The sequence below is a fragment of the Terrapene carolina genome, unplaced genomic scaffold, assembly GCF_002925995.2.
Source record: "Terrapene carolina triunguis isolate 2854851 unplaced genomic scaffold, T_m_triunguis-2.0 Scaffold629, whole genome shotgun sequence".
NCBI classification, from domain to species: domain Eukaryota; kingdom Metazoa; phylum Chordata; order Testudines; family Emydidae; genus Terrapene; species Terrapene triunguis.
Window position 1 is genome coordinate 17,383,177 of NW_020664980.1, and position 15,779 is coordinate 17,398,955.

Consider the following 15,779-nt stretch of genomic DNA (forward strand, 5'->3'; position numbering starts at 1 on the left):
CCTCAGCATTTGAGACACTTGCCTTGACCGAGGGAGCATCCACATTCTTGACAGACTTGAACAGAATATTAAATCCTTCTGTATTAAAACATTTTGTCGCCCAATATTTTTGACGTTATCAAAGGGAGGAGACTGGGATTCAATAGAAGCAACTGACAATTTAACAGCTGACTTCGCTATTTCAGGTGGTGACAGTTCGGAAGGGCTCAGCTCGTCCCAAATCATCTGATTTAGCCTCCGTTTTTCCCCTTCCATTCAGAATGGCAGGAAATATTTGCAGAGCCTAGAGCAGCTGTCCTTTCCAAAGCAGGGAGACATGCCATAGTTTGATAGTATACTACTGGATGTGGGCTTGGTCCTAGTCTGTTTTTAATGGGACTAACACACACACACAAAAATCAAGCCACCATTTGTGCTTTTTAAAAGAGGGATCAGTGACATTAAAACAAAGGATGATTAATTACCCTGGAGCTTTCTCCATTTACAACTGAATGACCTTGGCTGTGATGAAATTCATGGGTCAAAAACTGTACTGATTTCACTATACTTGCCTAGTTAAAAACGGAGCAATTCCCCCAGTGCGGAAACAGTTATTCTTGTACAAATATGCTTAGCCGAATATAACTTATTTCCATAAGAGGAATAGCTATACTGACAAAAGGCACCTTCATATTGCTATGACTGTGTCCACAGGAGTTATATAGTTATAATTATACTGGGAGGGAGGGAATAATCACATCTGTGACCTAAGCTGTTATATTGTACCACAACTGTATATAGACCAGGTCTTGACTCATCGGGTTAGTGCATGGCGTAGTGGGCATTTCCCCATGATTTCCTCTGTTGTGTGTAGATGTCTATAATGCAAACTAACAAACTGCCTTTTTAAATGACAGAGGGACCCTTGCCTATAGAGAGTGTATTGATTACAGAATTCTCCTGAAAATTAAAAGAGAATTGGGTGATCAAAATGCTGAGGTAACATTGAAAAACTCAGCCCACATGCTGACCTCTCTGGTTTAGCTAGAGAACCTTCTGAAGGAGCAGAGAATTCTTGGGATCATGACACAATAAGGGACAACAGACTGAAACGTGAGGAATCCAAATGACCAACATAGACCGAGGAGAAAAATCTCTTTGTGAAAGTCCACCACCACAACACAATAGTTCATACTCAGCTTCGACATCTTCTGCCAGTCCTAGTGCTCTTCAACTGTCCCAGTCTGCTCTTCACCAAACAGCCACTCCCAGTTCTTCCTAGCTGGAGCTCAGCCTTCTTCCACACACTCACTCTCACTTTCTGGCCCAGAGAGATCCACAGAGAGCACCTCTTCCCCCTGGTGCTGTGTCTCCCTTTATAAGGCCTGGGTGCCTTCCCCTAAGCCCAATTTGGCAACAGGTAATCAGTCACAGGTGTATTGGACCTCTCCTCCTCCCGCACCTGCTCCTTCTTAAAGGGGCCAGTCACCCGGTGCCACTCCCATTGACCCCAATTGTGTAGGCTCAGACCCTGAGTAGATGCTGAGTGCTCCCAATTTCCACTGAGATTCACAGGCCAAACGATGGCCAAAGGACAGCTCTCGGGGCAGTTCCCCCCCAAAAGGCAAAGGACATCTCTGTTAGTTACCTCAACCTCCCAAGAGAACACACAACATTCAGACTATTAATGGAAAGCAGCAGCTCTGGCTTCCTGCACCTTGTAATGGACCAGTCCAGTGTCTCCTTTTACCATCCCCAGGATCTATAAAAGGGAAAGTGCGGGGAGAGGGAGGTCAGATTCAGGGAGTAATCCTGCAAACAGCTGCTTTACACTTTGGAATCATGCTTGTGTGGGAATTAGCACGTTTGCCCACATGCATTCTCCAGAGCCATATCAGCTTTCAGTCAGAAGCCAATTTAGGAGCTAACAGGCATTTTCAGCTATTTATAAGCCTTTTCTCTTAAGGGCCCATCCACACTACAGATATAATAGAATCAGGGGACCTGGTTACAACATGGTCACAATGTGTCGTGTAAATGGAACCTAGCTATGTTCTTTAACTGGGTAAAGCCTTAGACACCTTAAAACCTGGGATATATTATCGATAGGAAATCCAACACGTATCTATGCTATTTATATTGAGAAAACCTGTCCAGTGTTCTAGAACAAACTATCCCTGGAGACTCCCATTTTAACTCTTCAAAAGTCCAACTGTAGTCAATGGCAAATTTTCCCCTGGATTTCAAATGGAGCAGGATCAGGCCCTCAATTTGCAACAGGTCTGATTTTCCTAGCTGCTAAACAAGGAACATGATTAGAATATCTGCGTTATGATCATACAGGGGTCTGAGTGCAACAGGTCAGGCCCTTATCAGGTCCTCTTCATATACACCATAAAGTTTGTCATCACAACATACAGCACTAACAACATGCAGTTCATGTGACTTTATTTAAATAGAACAGAAGCAGAACAATGGGATTCCCAGTGAAAGAAATGGGAAGAAAGGAAAAAGAAAGAAAAAAATTGTTTAGTGACATGAATTACTAGTTTTGGCAATAAAATTCTGTATCTCATCTGCTCTTACAATTTAGTGGAGACATTTTCCAACTAACAAATTTAAAATAGGTATTGTATAGATATTAATGTTAACTATACTCAGGGATCAAATCATAGTCCACCAGTATAAGTTATTTCACAGGGCTAGACTTTATCACCCTGATTCCCATTGAATAGCGCCTTACTCTCCAAATGGTCCCCACTTAAATCAATGGGACTCTTGCACAATAAGATACTATTTAATGTGAGTATGGGTGGTAGAATTGGACCCTAAATTTTCAATGTATTACACAACAGTTTGCAGCACAAATATAGATTCTATAGAAAAACAAACTAAATTATGTTGTTAAATAAATATACCATGGTAGCCAAGGGCAAATCTGAAAGCATGAGGGAATTACTCCTGACCCCAATCCCTAGCCCCCAGTGCATTTTATTGCATCAAGAATTACATTTTGTTCAAGAATCTGTGACATACAGACAGAATTATTTCACTTGCTAAAATTCCTAAAGTAAAACTGCCAAAATGAATGCAAGTCCTGGAACACAGAAAGCCAGAGTCCTGATTCAGGCCAGCACTTAAGCACATTCTTACGTCCATTCCTATTCAGAAATGCACTTAAGTACAGGCCTAAAGCTAAGCACATGCTTAAATGCTTTCCTGAATAGGAATGCCTTCATGATTCTGGGCCCAAATGCAGGCCTAATGTGAGCAGGTGAAAACCCAGAGAAATCCGTGACAGCCCCAGGTCCGTATCTGGCCTCCCAAAATGCTAAAGGATGATCAGATTTCTTAAAACAATCTGCACTTATCGCCGAGGTGATTCGGGTTTCTCCTTGAACACACTGACTAAAAAGATATTATAGGACTGAAATGTTTATTTAATATTTTAAAAGCCTCCTGTGTATTGTTATCATTTGGTTTAAAAATTACAAATCTCTTAACACTTTCCCCTCCTCCTCCTCATCGCTGTCAGTCACATTGACTTGCTGGATGCTGGAGGGTGTGGACGGGGTTGTGGTGAAAACGTTCTCCAAGGCTCCAATATCCAGCTGTGGCATGGGAGTTAAATATTCCTCCTCGCCATGGCTGTGGCTGTTGTAATAAGACACTCCCTCTAGGCTCTCACAGCTGCGGGAATCTTCACTCTGTGTGCGCTCATCTGGGTACTCCCTGAAAGGATAGTCTCTATTCAGAGCAGAAAACATAGCCTCGTGCTTTTGGTACTGGTCTTCGTAAAAGCCAAGACATTCGGGCATTGAGCTGGGGAAATTCCCATAGCCAAATGGAGGACGGCTGTACGGGCACGTGCTGCAGTGAAAGAGACCAAGAGACGATAAATCAAGCTTTCTGCCATGGTGCTAAGTTGTATTGCAAAAGGACTACATAAGACTGGCTTCACTTCTATTGGGGACTGAAGATGAAAGTTACCCTAGTGATCTGCATTAGCCAATTCATACAGTAGTGAGACATTTAAACACACCAACCTCTATAAACACTGCAGCCACCCTATATACACGGAGAGTCATACCCAGGGTCTGTGACAGAGACACCAGCCTACATATGCAGCTCTGTTGCTGCTGGATACACCCAAGAAGCTGTTTTTTAAAAAACAATTTTATTTATTAGTGTAAATACAGCAGAACCTCAGAGTTACAAACACCTTGGGAATGGAGGTTGTTCGTAACTCTGAAATGTTTGTAACTCTGAACAAAACATTATGGTTGTTCTTTCAAAAGTTTACAACTGAATATTGACTATGGGCTGGTCCACACTGTGGCGGGGGATCGATATAGGAAACGCAACTTCAGCTACGAGAATAGCGTAGCTGAAGTCGACGTTTCCTATATCGAAGTAAAAGTACTTACTTCAGGTCCACGCGGCGCAGGCAGGCTCCCCCGTCGACAGCGCTTCCTCCTCTCGGCGAGCAGGAGTTCTGCAGTCGACGGGGGAGCGCTTCTGGGATCGATCTATCGCGTCCAGATGAGATGCGATAAATCGATCCCAGAAGATCGATCTCTACCCGCCGAATTAGGCGGGTAGAGTGGACCAGCCCTTAGTACAGCTTTGAAACTTTACAATGCAGAAGAAAAATGTTGCTTTTACCCATCTTAATGTAAATGAACAAGCACAGAAACAGTTACCTTGTCAAATTGTTTTAAACTTTCCCATTTTTTAGTAGTTTATGTTTAACACAATACTGTATCGTATTTGCTTTCTGTGTGTGTCTGCTGCTGCCGGATTGCGTACTTCCAGTTCCAAATGAGATGTGTGGTTGACTGGTCAGTTTGTAACTCTGGTGTTCGTAACTCTGAGGTTCTACTGTAATGTCACAGATAAAATAGTGTCCTACACTCTATCAAGCATTTTATCAAACATACCCAAATAGTAAAACCAAGCATCATAACCTAAAGGGCGATACGGTAGAGGTCTATAAAATCATGAATGGTGTGGGGAAAAAGTGTTATTTACCCTGTCACATAACACAAGAACCAGAGATCAACCAATGAAATTAATAGGCAGCAGGTTTAAAACAAACAAAAGGAAGTATTTCTTCACCCAATGCACAGTCAACCTGTGGAACTCGTTGCCAGGGGATGTTGTGAAGGCCAAATGTATAACTGGGTTCAAAAAAGAATGAGTTAAGTTCATGGAGGATAGATCCATCAATGGCTATTAGCCAAGATGGTCAGGGATGCAACTCCATGCTCTGGGCGTCCCTAGTCTCTGACTGCCAGATTCTGGGACTGGATGACAGGGGATGGATCATTTGATAACTGCCCTATTCTGTTCATTCCCTCTGAAGCATCTGGCATTGGCCACTGTCAGAAGACACGCTACTGGGCTAAATGGACCATTGGTCTGACCCAATATGGTCGTTCTTATGTTCTAACCCAGTTTATGTGATCTCCGCAGGCCACCGCTTATAGTGGAGTTGGAGACGGCTAAAAAAATTCCTTTTATTTCCTTTTTAAATCATTTCTTGCAGCTGCTAGACTGTTAGTAAACAAGAAGGATGTCAGGGAATCCTGTCCCTCAGAGAATACTAGGTAAAGAGGATACATCAGTGGTTCACAACCCGTGGGCTGCTTGCAGCCCAGTCAGCACACAGCTGTTGCCCATGTAACATCCTCAGGGCCATTCAGGTAGTATATATATGTGTGGCTATGGTGCACATAACAGAGAGCACTGCATATGCGGCCTAGAATGGTACATAGGTTGAGAACCCCACTAGGATTCATGGCTAGACATCATGCAATTGACAGTTGAAAGTGAGAAACTCCAGAAAAAGAATCACACAAGGTGATAAAAAATTGCTCCCCAAAACAACTAATAACTGATTTTTTATCCTGATTCAGGACCCAGAGGGCCAAAGTGTATTACAATTTATTCAGTGTCGTAGATATATCTATATTACTGTAGAGTAACTAAAGTGTGTGAAACAAGTAATAGAGCCCTTCTCTAATGATATTATAGTTTAACGATATGTATTGGTACAATGCAGATCCAGGCTTCAATGGTACTATTCACATCTCTTAAGAGAGCACATGGATAGGATCCCAAAAGCAGCGGGTACAAACACGGTCAAGAGGTCTTTCCTTAAATTTCTTCAATCCAGCTGCTAATTTTTAGCACACAATTTTTCACACACATTCATTTGCACAATCAGTGCTACACAAAAAAGATGAATTGTTTTAGAACACCAAACAGACTGTTATGGTATGAGCAAAAAAACCCACCCCACAAGCTGCTCGTGAGCTCTGCCTAATGACGGAGACCAAAGGCCAAAGCTCAGCTCATCTTCAGTGCCCAATGTGAAGGCAGGCACCAATGCATCAATGCTATAGTGTGTTGTTCAAGTGATGATAACTTTGGTCTATTATTTAAGGTTCTTGAACTTAACACATGCCCACAGACTGACTTGTGTTGCAGATACGATCTGTCCATTAAGGTCTTTCAATTTTCATGGGTCATCTTCTGCCCTGATTTACCCTCAAGGCAACCCCATTGACTTCATGCAGGCACATTCTGCTGAGATCAATAGGAGAGTGCAGTGTGTAAGTCAAGGCAGAATGTGGCCCCAAATCTTTAAGCATCGCCTCCAGCTGGAGAGTGATCGTTGTAATCATTTGTGATCAAATATAGGAAAATTGGCTACTTATAAAAAATAAGCTATGAAAATGAACACTGAGCTCGCTCATTTCTCCATTCAAAGGGACCCAGAGTTTGTGCAGTGTGAATTCTCTTCATTGATCTCTATGCACTAGCTGGCTTGCAGGTATTCTTGGGCCTGAACAGCACATTTGGCTGTTGCTCAACTGGCTGCTACAAGGCACTGGAGCCTGCAGGCGGTCACTGTTGAACCAACAGCAGTCCCTCTGCACGTGGTCAGTTTAGTCAACACTGAAATACTGTAACGGGGGTGTACAAACCCAAGAGTTCTTGGTTCAAGTTGCTCTTCTCCAGTTGACTAACCCAAAGGTGCAAAGACTATACTATGGTTTATTTGCTATATCATCCCCAGGGCTCTTCCCATCTGGTAAGACCTCAGTACTATCCCTTTTCATAGAGACAACCCCACCAAGGTGTTTGGGGTACTATGTAACCAGCTCAAATGCTTGCCCAGTTATTTGTTTTTATTTCCATAACTTTTACTCAATATATTTTTGTTGAATTCAATTGCACTGCTGGGACTTGGGAGGCGGGGAGGGGCAGCAAGCACTTCTATTTTCTGTTAGCTTGGAACACACAATGGCTTGGAGCTATTGGTAGTTGGGTACAACTGAGAGCAGCCTCGGGCTGCCAGGTCCCACAACTGGGGAGCTGTTAAGGTGGCATTAAGCCCACTTTCCCGCACAGCCTTGCATTCTTGCGCTGAGAGTCATTTGACCAGTCTGCTGTTCTTTGCACTCTTTCTATAAGCAGTAGGTTTCATTGACCTTTAGCACATACATGCTCTCGCTAGAATTTAAATGAATGACTTAATTACCTTGATGGGAAGTAGTGGGGTCCAGGTAAGAAGTAAGGGTGATGAAACGAAAATCGAGGAGAAGCTCCAAAGAGAGTGGCTGGATGACCAATGGGAGGAGGTTGATAGAGATGTGAGTGAGGAATGGGAGGAGCCTGGGGAATTGGTGCACTTCTAGGACAAGTAGAAACACCTGAGTACTCCTCAGGGGGTTGACTATTAGAGACAGGAAATCGGGAGTGAGTGGTGCTGGCATTACTTGGGTTCCTGCTGGAGTTCTCAATGCAAACTGGGATAGGTCTCTTTACAGAAGAACTTGATCCGGAAGGTACATGATGAGCTTCTGTCTGTGCAGGTCCAGCAAAGCGCTGTGGTGGAATTACAGGGTGAAGGGGCAGATTTGGAGCTGGGACAGCCACTGGTGTGGTGCTTCCAACACTCGGCTGGAAAAGTGTAATTGGACCTGGATGTTGAATGGAAGGAGCTGGCAGCTGGATAGTAGAAGGGGCTTCACCTTTTGAAAACAGAAATGATTATTGATCAATCATGAATGGAAGGGTTCCAGTAAGAGCATTTTATAAGTACCACTTTAGCTAACTACACATAGAATAGAAAGTATCAGAGGGGTAGCCGTGTTAGTCTGGATCTGTAAAAAGCGGCAAAGAGTCCTGTGGCACCTTATAGACTAACAGAAGTATTGGAGCATAAGCTTTCGTGGGTGAATACCCACTTCATCAGACGCATGTGGTGGAAATTTCCAGAGGCAGGTATAAATATGCAGGCAAGAATCAGTCTGTTTCTCCTCCCTAGGTGTTCACACCTCAACTGCTAGAAGAGGGCCTCATCCTCCCTGATTGAACTAACCTCGTTATCTCTAGATTGATTCTTGCTTGCATATTTATATCTGCCTCTGGAAATTTCCACCACATGTGTCTGACGAAGTGGGTATTCACCCACGAAAGCTTATGCTCCAATACTTCTGTTAGTCTCTAAGGTGCCACAGTACTCTTTGTCACTTTTTATAGAATAGAAAGAAGACAGACACGCTAAGTTCCCGGGCGGATTCTGTATTGTCCTCCTCCATCTCCCAAACCAAAAACAGAGACAGCTCAACATTTCTTCTGTCCTTGGAAATCCCCTCCTCAGAAACCAAACACAGTTTTCTCACCTCTACTGAGTAACACACCCACCTTTGTCACACTGATATCCAAATCTGAATCTAATTAAGTGTATCAGCAAATTTAAGAAGGATGACATGTGGTTAACTCCAACGCTGCTTTATTGAAATGCTGCCATTACAGGGCTCTCTAACCCATCTCTCCAGAGCATCTTCAGCAAAACACCCCTATAATTCACAATCATATGCCACTTAGCAAGCCAGTATGGACCTGCAATGTATACATAAAGAATATATGCATACATTCTCAGCTGATGTAAACCTGCTTAGTTCTACTGTGGCCCTAAGAAACAGAATCAAGTGGGAATACCAAATTGCCCCAAAATTGTTATTTTTCATTTGTTTTGAAAAAGGACACACCCAGGCAGTGTTTGTTCACTTTGTCATAATTTACAGACATGTTTCTGTATCATTTTTATGATATTAAAGTTATCATTTAGAGTGTGCCTCTCCTACAGAACGATTCCAAAGCATTTTGGGGACATTTTCAAAAGTGCCTAAGTGACTTCAAAGCCTAAATCCCAAGTCACTGGAATGTAGGCACTTTGGAAAATTTTGTCCTTCACAACAATATATTCAGGAATCACTTCAACTACAACTAAAGTATAGCCACCTCTGGGATGAAACAGAGTAGGTATTCAAGGCAGCATAATAACACTATACAATAGTTTAGATGTGGGCACAATTTTGCACATGCACTTTTTTGTGCACACTTCTCTCATAACCAGGTTTTGGTGTGTACAGAAACTTGGATTTGTGTACTCAAACCGAATATGTGTTTGCAAATTAGAGAGACAAAGCGAACGAGGTAATTTTTTTATTGGACCAACTTCTGTTGGTGAGAGAGACAATCTTTTGAGCTTATACAGAGTTCTTGTTCAGGACATGAAGAGCCTGTGTAAGCGTGAAAGCTTGTCTCTCTCACCAACAGATGTTGGTCCAATAAAAACTATTACCTCACTCACCTTATGTCTCTAATATCCTGGGACCAACATGGCTACCACAGTTTGCAAATTAGCTAGTTAAATACATAATTATTTTCCAGTTGTGTATGCAAAGCTGAGTTGCTGTGCATGCAAAACTGTGGCTGTGAAAACACTGTACATCTAGAAAATTGTGTGCAGAGTTGCACCTGCAAGTTTAGATGCAGCTTTTAAAAATGCAGCCCTCACCTTATTAACATCTTTCCCTGTGACAATTTTTCTGACAAATTTCACCTTGTCCTCTTAAGCAGCTTTGCCACTGGATTGTTGCTTTAAACACTCTTATGCTGGTTTACGCTTGACCTTATACAGGATACAATTTTCTTATTATTATTGAATGAATTCACCAAAACTAATTGAACAAACTCACAGACAGGATGTCCAATACTGTTCTGTACATTGGGAATGACAACGGAGTAAGTGGGTGATCGGAAAGGATAAATTGTGGTTGGGTTTGTAGTGATGATGTTCTGAGAGGTGCCGGAAAATACAGTGGAGACAGTCAATGGGAAGCGCTTTCTTTTGCCGGGTCGTGGTTGGTAAACCCAGCCTGTGGGAGAGTAAATGAGAAAGCTTAAGGCAGATTTCATAGACATGTGGGCCAGTTTCTTGCACTGTAACAAGACATGAAAAACTACGACACCCACAATTCTGAAAAGTCTGTATGGATCCACAACAAGGGCAAATCCTCTTCCAGTTGAAGTTAACAGCAAAACTCCCTTTCACTTCAATAAAGTGGCAGACTGAGCACCCTATCAGAGAGTATGATGAAACTGGCACATTCTCTCATCCTTTTCATATTAACATACGTTATTATGTGGTTGGTGGAGGAGATACAGGATCAGAAAACCAGAGGGGCCAGTGTGGCACAGGTTAACACCACATTATGAAGGGAGGGTACAGGAGAAAATGGCAATGCATCTTGGACTTTATTTTGAAAAAATATGGTAATATTAAAAATATGGCTCCGGATTTATAATCTCACTGGCTCCCTAATTCTCAAATACACCTGTGCAAATTTCATTTACACCAGTGAGACTGTAGAGATGTAATAGTTAAGGAAGAATTTGACCCAATGGGAGCTGTGCATATATTACTGCAGGCAGAACTAGGTTTGCCTCTGATACATACACCAATCAAATAGTAAGAGACTTGTAAAGATGATGGTAGGTCATTTATACCAATTAGGTTTCATTAGACTTTTTGTCTCGGTTATGATGTTTAAAGGAGGCCTGAATGTTTGGGGGTGTTTAATATTATGTTTTGTCTTCTGTTTGTTTTTGACATAAGAAATTCAGATCTTGTCTACTCTGGAATACTCTGTGGCAGCCTGGAGAACAAGTAGGATTATGACATCACAGATATAAAGGACGTAGCACCTTATAGTTTAGTGATTTTTATTCAGTTTAAAAACTCTGGTTTTTTCACCTGTTTAAATTACTCAGGAGAAAAATGCTTTGTTAAAGATTCACTACCCTGCCCCCTTCAGCTAAAGGCTGAAAAAAGTCTCATTCCACATCTGAGATCGCCAACAAATCCTCCGGCCAAAACACAGAAAACCAGATTTGAGCCTTGATTCACCTCTGGATTACTTACAATAGTGTAATATAGACAGCCGAAAATTGGAGTAAGAAGGGGTGAATGAGACCCTTGGTATTCCTGCTATTTCTAAGCTAATATTAATAAATGTGTTTCCAATGAAAATGAGGATTTTTGTTCAGATTTAACATTTGTATTTGGCTTTAACATTCCCTTACAGCTTTGCAACCCAACATTTCCTACAGCTTTGCAGCATTATATTTGTGCATGGAAAACAGAAAGTGAAACTCACTAAAAATTGTTTATAAAGTGAAACTGACTAGTTTAATTTCTTTGCCCAATCTGAGTGAAAAGAAAAATATAAAGAAACAGAATAACCAATGAAAAGTAAATTAGATTTGAAAATCTTTGAATTTTAATAATCTAACTTGTAATTGGTGTTATAGATATAGATTTCTTTATTTTTAATTATATGGGTATTGGACGCTATTATTATTTACATTATTACTCCCAGACAGGAAACTGTTAGTCCACAGTTAAGGTTGAAAAAATTATTTAATCTATTTATAGGCATTTCTATGTCCTTGTCACCATAGTATCTGATAAAATTAATTTTTAGGAAAATGCCTAAAATGAATATTACAATTTAAGGAACAAATAACTCTAGAAGCACAGGGAATTCAAAGTTCAGAATACTGTGCTCCAAGAACCAAACATTAGGAGTTGGGGACCCTCCTCTTACCCACCTCCACACAGGGTTTTCTTCTTCCCATTTAGCGTACTGACCCTCATTCCCTATATGGCTTTTCCTTTCCCAATCCTACTGGACTAGATTCATTTGCCTATCACGTAGCTCTCTGCCTGCCATTTCCCCCACCCTGGGCATCTGTCTCAGTCCATGCAGAATACTGCACTAGGCCCTGAGCACTTTACAAAGTCAACATTTTGGGGTAATGCAAACTTTTAAAACATGCAGGTGTAAGGAAGTATATGCATTTTTTACCAGGAAATTCCTCTCTGTGCTTTTCTTTAATCTTTTGAGCTTCATCATAATAGGGCTTCTTTTGCTCTTCAGTGAGTTTGTTCCACTCTAATCCAAGCTGGACACTGATTTCTGCATTATTGGCAGCTGGGTTAGCTTTGGCTAGTGCCGGCCGGTGAATTCTTGCCCACACCATAAATGCATTCATTGGACGTTTTACATGGCCATTTCTGTCTTTGCTAAATGGGGTATCTGGTATCCCTACATAACAAAAATCAGGAAAGAATATCATTAGGCAGACAGCACATGCAATGTTGCCGTAAATCATATTTAAAGAAAGAATCCAGCTAAACCCAAACAAAAGAAACACCCGGATTCTGGAACCCACAAGCCTCCATACATATTTGGAGAATTGCCCCTGGAAAAAACATTTAAATGTCATCAACTAAGAGAATACTGGAGTAATGACTAGCCACAAGTGAAATACTCCATAAAGACTAATTTAAATATTTGACATTACAGTATCTGCTATTGTGGCATAAAGCAACAGAGTCCTGTGGCACCTTTAAGACTAACAGATGTATTGGAGCATAAGCTTTCGTGGGTGAATACCCACTTCGTCAGACGCATATAATGGATGTATTGTGGCAGAGTCTCTCTCTCTCCTTTCATACAGATCACAGCTAATTTCACCATAATAAAAAAAATGGTAGGGGGTTTGTTTTCATTTGACTAATTATTGTGTTATGTAATGCATATGTTTATAAAGGCACCACAGTATCAGTGCAACAGTAATGCACCTAAACCCTGACCTTGCAGGGACCACATTCAGTGGTAATATGGTATTTCAGTTCCATAGCCATTCAATTCTTGGCTTCTCTGCTAAGTCTGCCAGATGGTGCTAGTTTTTTGTGAGATGTGGATACCTTTGCTGGAAGGACTGATGAATCTACTAAATGCTCATCAGATGCAATCAACTTCCAATCACAATAAGGCTGGATTTGAGCTGATGACCTAAAGGTGGAAGGTTTCCACTCCACTACTAATTCACTTAGCAAGCAGTCCCTCTATGAAAGGTATTTCTAAATGCACCTATTACCTAAACCCTGCATTATCAATGCAAAGACAAGGGTCTATTAGCCATTAGGACAGAAATTAATTTTAAAGGTCAAAATTGAGCTCCTAAATCCACTCTTAAAGATTAAGCCCTGCATTTTCAAAATCGGGCCGGTGCCTAAACAAGGACTTTAAAGACTGCTTTTGGCTCCTAGTCTTGAAAATCTTAGGCTTTATAATTAAGAATCAGACACCTGCTACGGGGGGCTAAAGTCAGAACTGGAGTAAGCAGCTGCACAGACGTCAACAGAGCTGAACCCTCTAAAACCCAGGTTGAATGTGACCCTGTATGTTTACACTCTCAGTGCAGGTGGAAATGATATGGATAGAGTTTACATAGAAAGGCCAGTACTTCAATAGCATTTCCACTTGTGTTTCCTAAGTGCTAGAATTCCAACTATGGGGCAACACGTGTTGAAGCCTTGGACATTCCGATGCCACTGCCATAGAATAATACCTGCATCAGAGGGCAGCACTGTGAGGGGCACATCCTTAGTTTCAATTTTGACTGAAGGCTCCAGTAAGGATTGCATTTTAAGGGGCACTTGGGTCAGGGGCACTTTAGTCACTCGGATCAGCTCAGAAGGTGGAGGTCCCTGAAACTGGATCCTGGTCCCAGAGGGTACTGGATGGAGTGTCAATGGGATCTTCAGGTCTTGAGGATGCTGTGTTCCAAACCCACCAGGCGGCTGAGCCGCGGGGGCATCTTTGCTGGCATGAGTCGGGCCGCTGAAGGATCCAGCTGGCTTGGACGACACAACTTCTTCCCTCCCCTTGCAGTCCTCACTGGCTGCCTCTGCCTGCTCTGCCTTGATGGCTCCTTCTTTCCCAGTCCCCGAGGCCACGCTGTCCCCCCCAGTCTCTTTCACCATCACCTCTTTCTGGCTCTCCTCTGCGTTCCCCCCTTTTTGATCCCCTCCTCTCCTGACGGCGCCGCTGGCCGCGAGCTGGGTCCCCTCTTTCCCTGCCCGTCGGGCTGCGGCGGCCTTGAGCTCGCCCCTCTTTCTCTTGCTGCAGCCGCTGCACCCCAGCTGGCCCTCTTGCTCCTGCTCCGCTGCTTTTCCCTGCAGCGCCCGGGGGGGCTCACTCCCCCCCTGCTGCTCCCCAGGTCCCAGCGCAGCCGTGGGGGGCAGCAGCTGCTTGCGGGGGGAACTTTGCCCATTCAGGGCCTGCAGCCCCGTGCTGGGGGCGCCCTGCCCGGGGAGGGGGGACAGGAGCTGAGGGAGGGGCCCCGGCCTGGGGGGGAGGAGCAGGAGGTGCGGCTCCCTGCCCCCCTGCCTGGTGAGGGGGTGCAGAAGGAGGTGCTCCAAGCGGGGTGCCTCCTGCCCGGCTAGGGGGTGCGGTCGCCGGGGGGGCCCCTCCTGCGGCCCCCCCTCCATGGCGCAGGCGGGGCCCGGCGGGAGGGGGATTGTCGGGGATTGTGAGCTCAGCCGCCTCCCTCTGTCGCCGTCCGTTTGTTTCCTGCGGTTGCTTCGCAAACGTTCTCAGCGCCCCCGCCCCGCCCCGCGGCACGCGCTGCCCTCCGCGCCTCGCGCCCCGCCCGGGGCCGCCGCAAATGGCAACGGCGGGGCGCCACGTGCCTCCCGCGGGGCCTGCGGTTGCCATGGAGACGCGCCACAATGGCGTTCCCACGGCGACCCCGGGAGGAACGCTTGGCGGCTCGCCGCGCCCGCAGCCCGGCGCGAGGCAGAGCCCCGCCACCGGTCGTGCGTGGGACGCCCCACGGCGAAGAGTTGCTCCGAGCCGCGGCGCGCCCTAGCCCTCCGTGGCATTTTACTTAATGAGCGTCTCTCCGGACGCGTTTCGCGGGCGCACCCAGGCTGGCGGGCTCTCTGCCGGGCACGCCCTGAAAGACACGCGGGACCCGGACCCACGCCCGTTGCACGTGCTGCGGTTGCAGAGGGGTGGTGCTAGCCGATCCCCTGGCCCTGTTGTCCCCACAGCAGAGGGGGCAGAGGCCTTGTACATGGAGCCTGGCCAGGCCCAGCCTAGTGGAGTCAGGGCTGCCGCTGGCCCGACGGCTCTGTTCCTGGGGCGGCTAATCCACCCCCCTGCGCAGAGCCCTGTGCCAGCGGCAAGGACCACAAGCTCCCCCTCTTCTCGAGCTAGCAGCAGTCCTCCAACGAAGCATCCCACCATAGAGGTGGCCTAGCCAGTGGCTAGAAGGGATCGCTTCCGGTGGGGGTGCGTGTGTAGCGGGACTGTTTCCGGTTCAGCGCATGCGGCTGCGGGAAGCTGCCCGGGCTATTGCTGCTGCTGCCGCGCTTGGGCCTGGGACCAGGGCGCGGCTGAGCGGCGGCCGGGCCCCCATGGCGAAGAGCAAGTTCGAGTACGTGCGGGACTTCGAGGCGGACGACACGTGCCTGCCCAACTGCTGGGTGGTCACCCGGCTGGACGGCCGCAACTTCCACCGGTGCGAGGGGCGGGGCACTTCCGGCAGGGGTGGGGCCGCCGGCAGCCAATGGCGGGGCCGCG

At 45.1% G+C, this 15,779-nt stretch overlaps 1 protein-coding gene across 1 annotated transcript; it reads right to left on the bottom strand.

Moving 5' to 3' along the window:
* Positions 1-3,467: 3,467 nt before the first annotated feature.
* SOX30 (SRY-box transcription factor 30) lies at positions 3,468-14,176 on the bottom strand. The gene is made up of 5 exons (XM_026659500.1): positions 13,762-14,176; positions 12,210-12,449; positions 10,038-10,217; positions 7,529-8,021; positions 3,468-3,849 (listed from the first exon to the last, which is right to left on the bottom strand). Exons 1-5 carry the CDS (start codon positions 14,174-14,176, stop codon positions 3,468-3,470), a joined length of 1,710 nt encoding a protein of 569 aa, XP_026515285.1.
* Positions 14,177-15,779: the final 1,603 nt, after the last annotated feature.

Excerpts from the sequence above, each read along its gene's own strand:
- SOX30 (XM_026659500.1), bottom strand. The coding sequence starts at position 14,176 with ATGGTGAAAGAGACTGGGGGGGACAGCGTGGCCTCGGGGACTGGGAAA. Across the intron at positions 10,218-12,209 it reads GCACAGAGAGGAATTTCCTG|GCTGGGTTTACCAACCACGA; the intron begins GTAAAAAATGCA and ends ACTCTCCCACAG. Across the intron at positions 3,850-7,528 it reads CCCCACTACTTCCCATCAAG|CACGTGCCCGTACAGCCGTC; the intron begins GTAATTAAGTCA and ends CTTTCACTGCAG.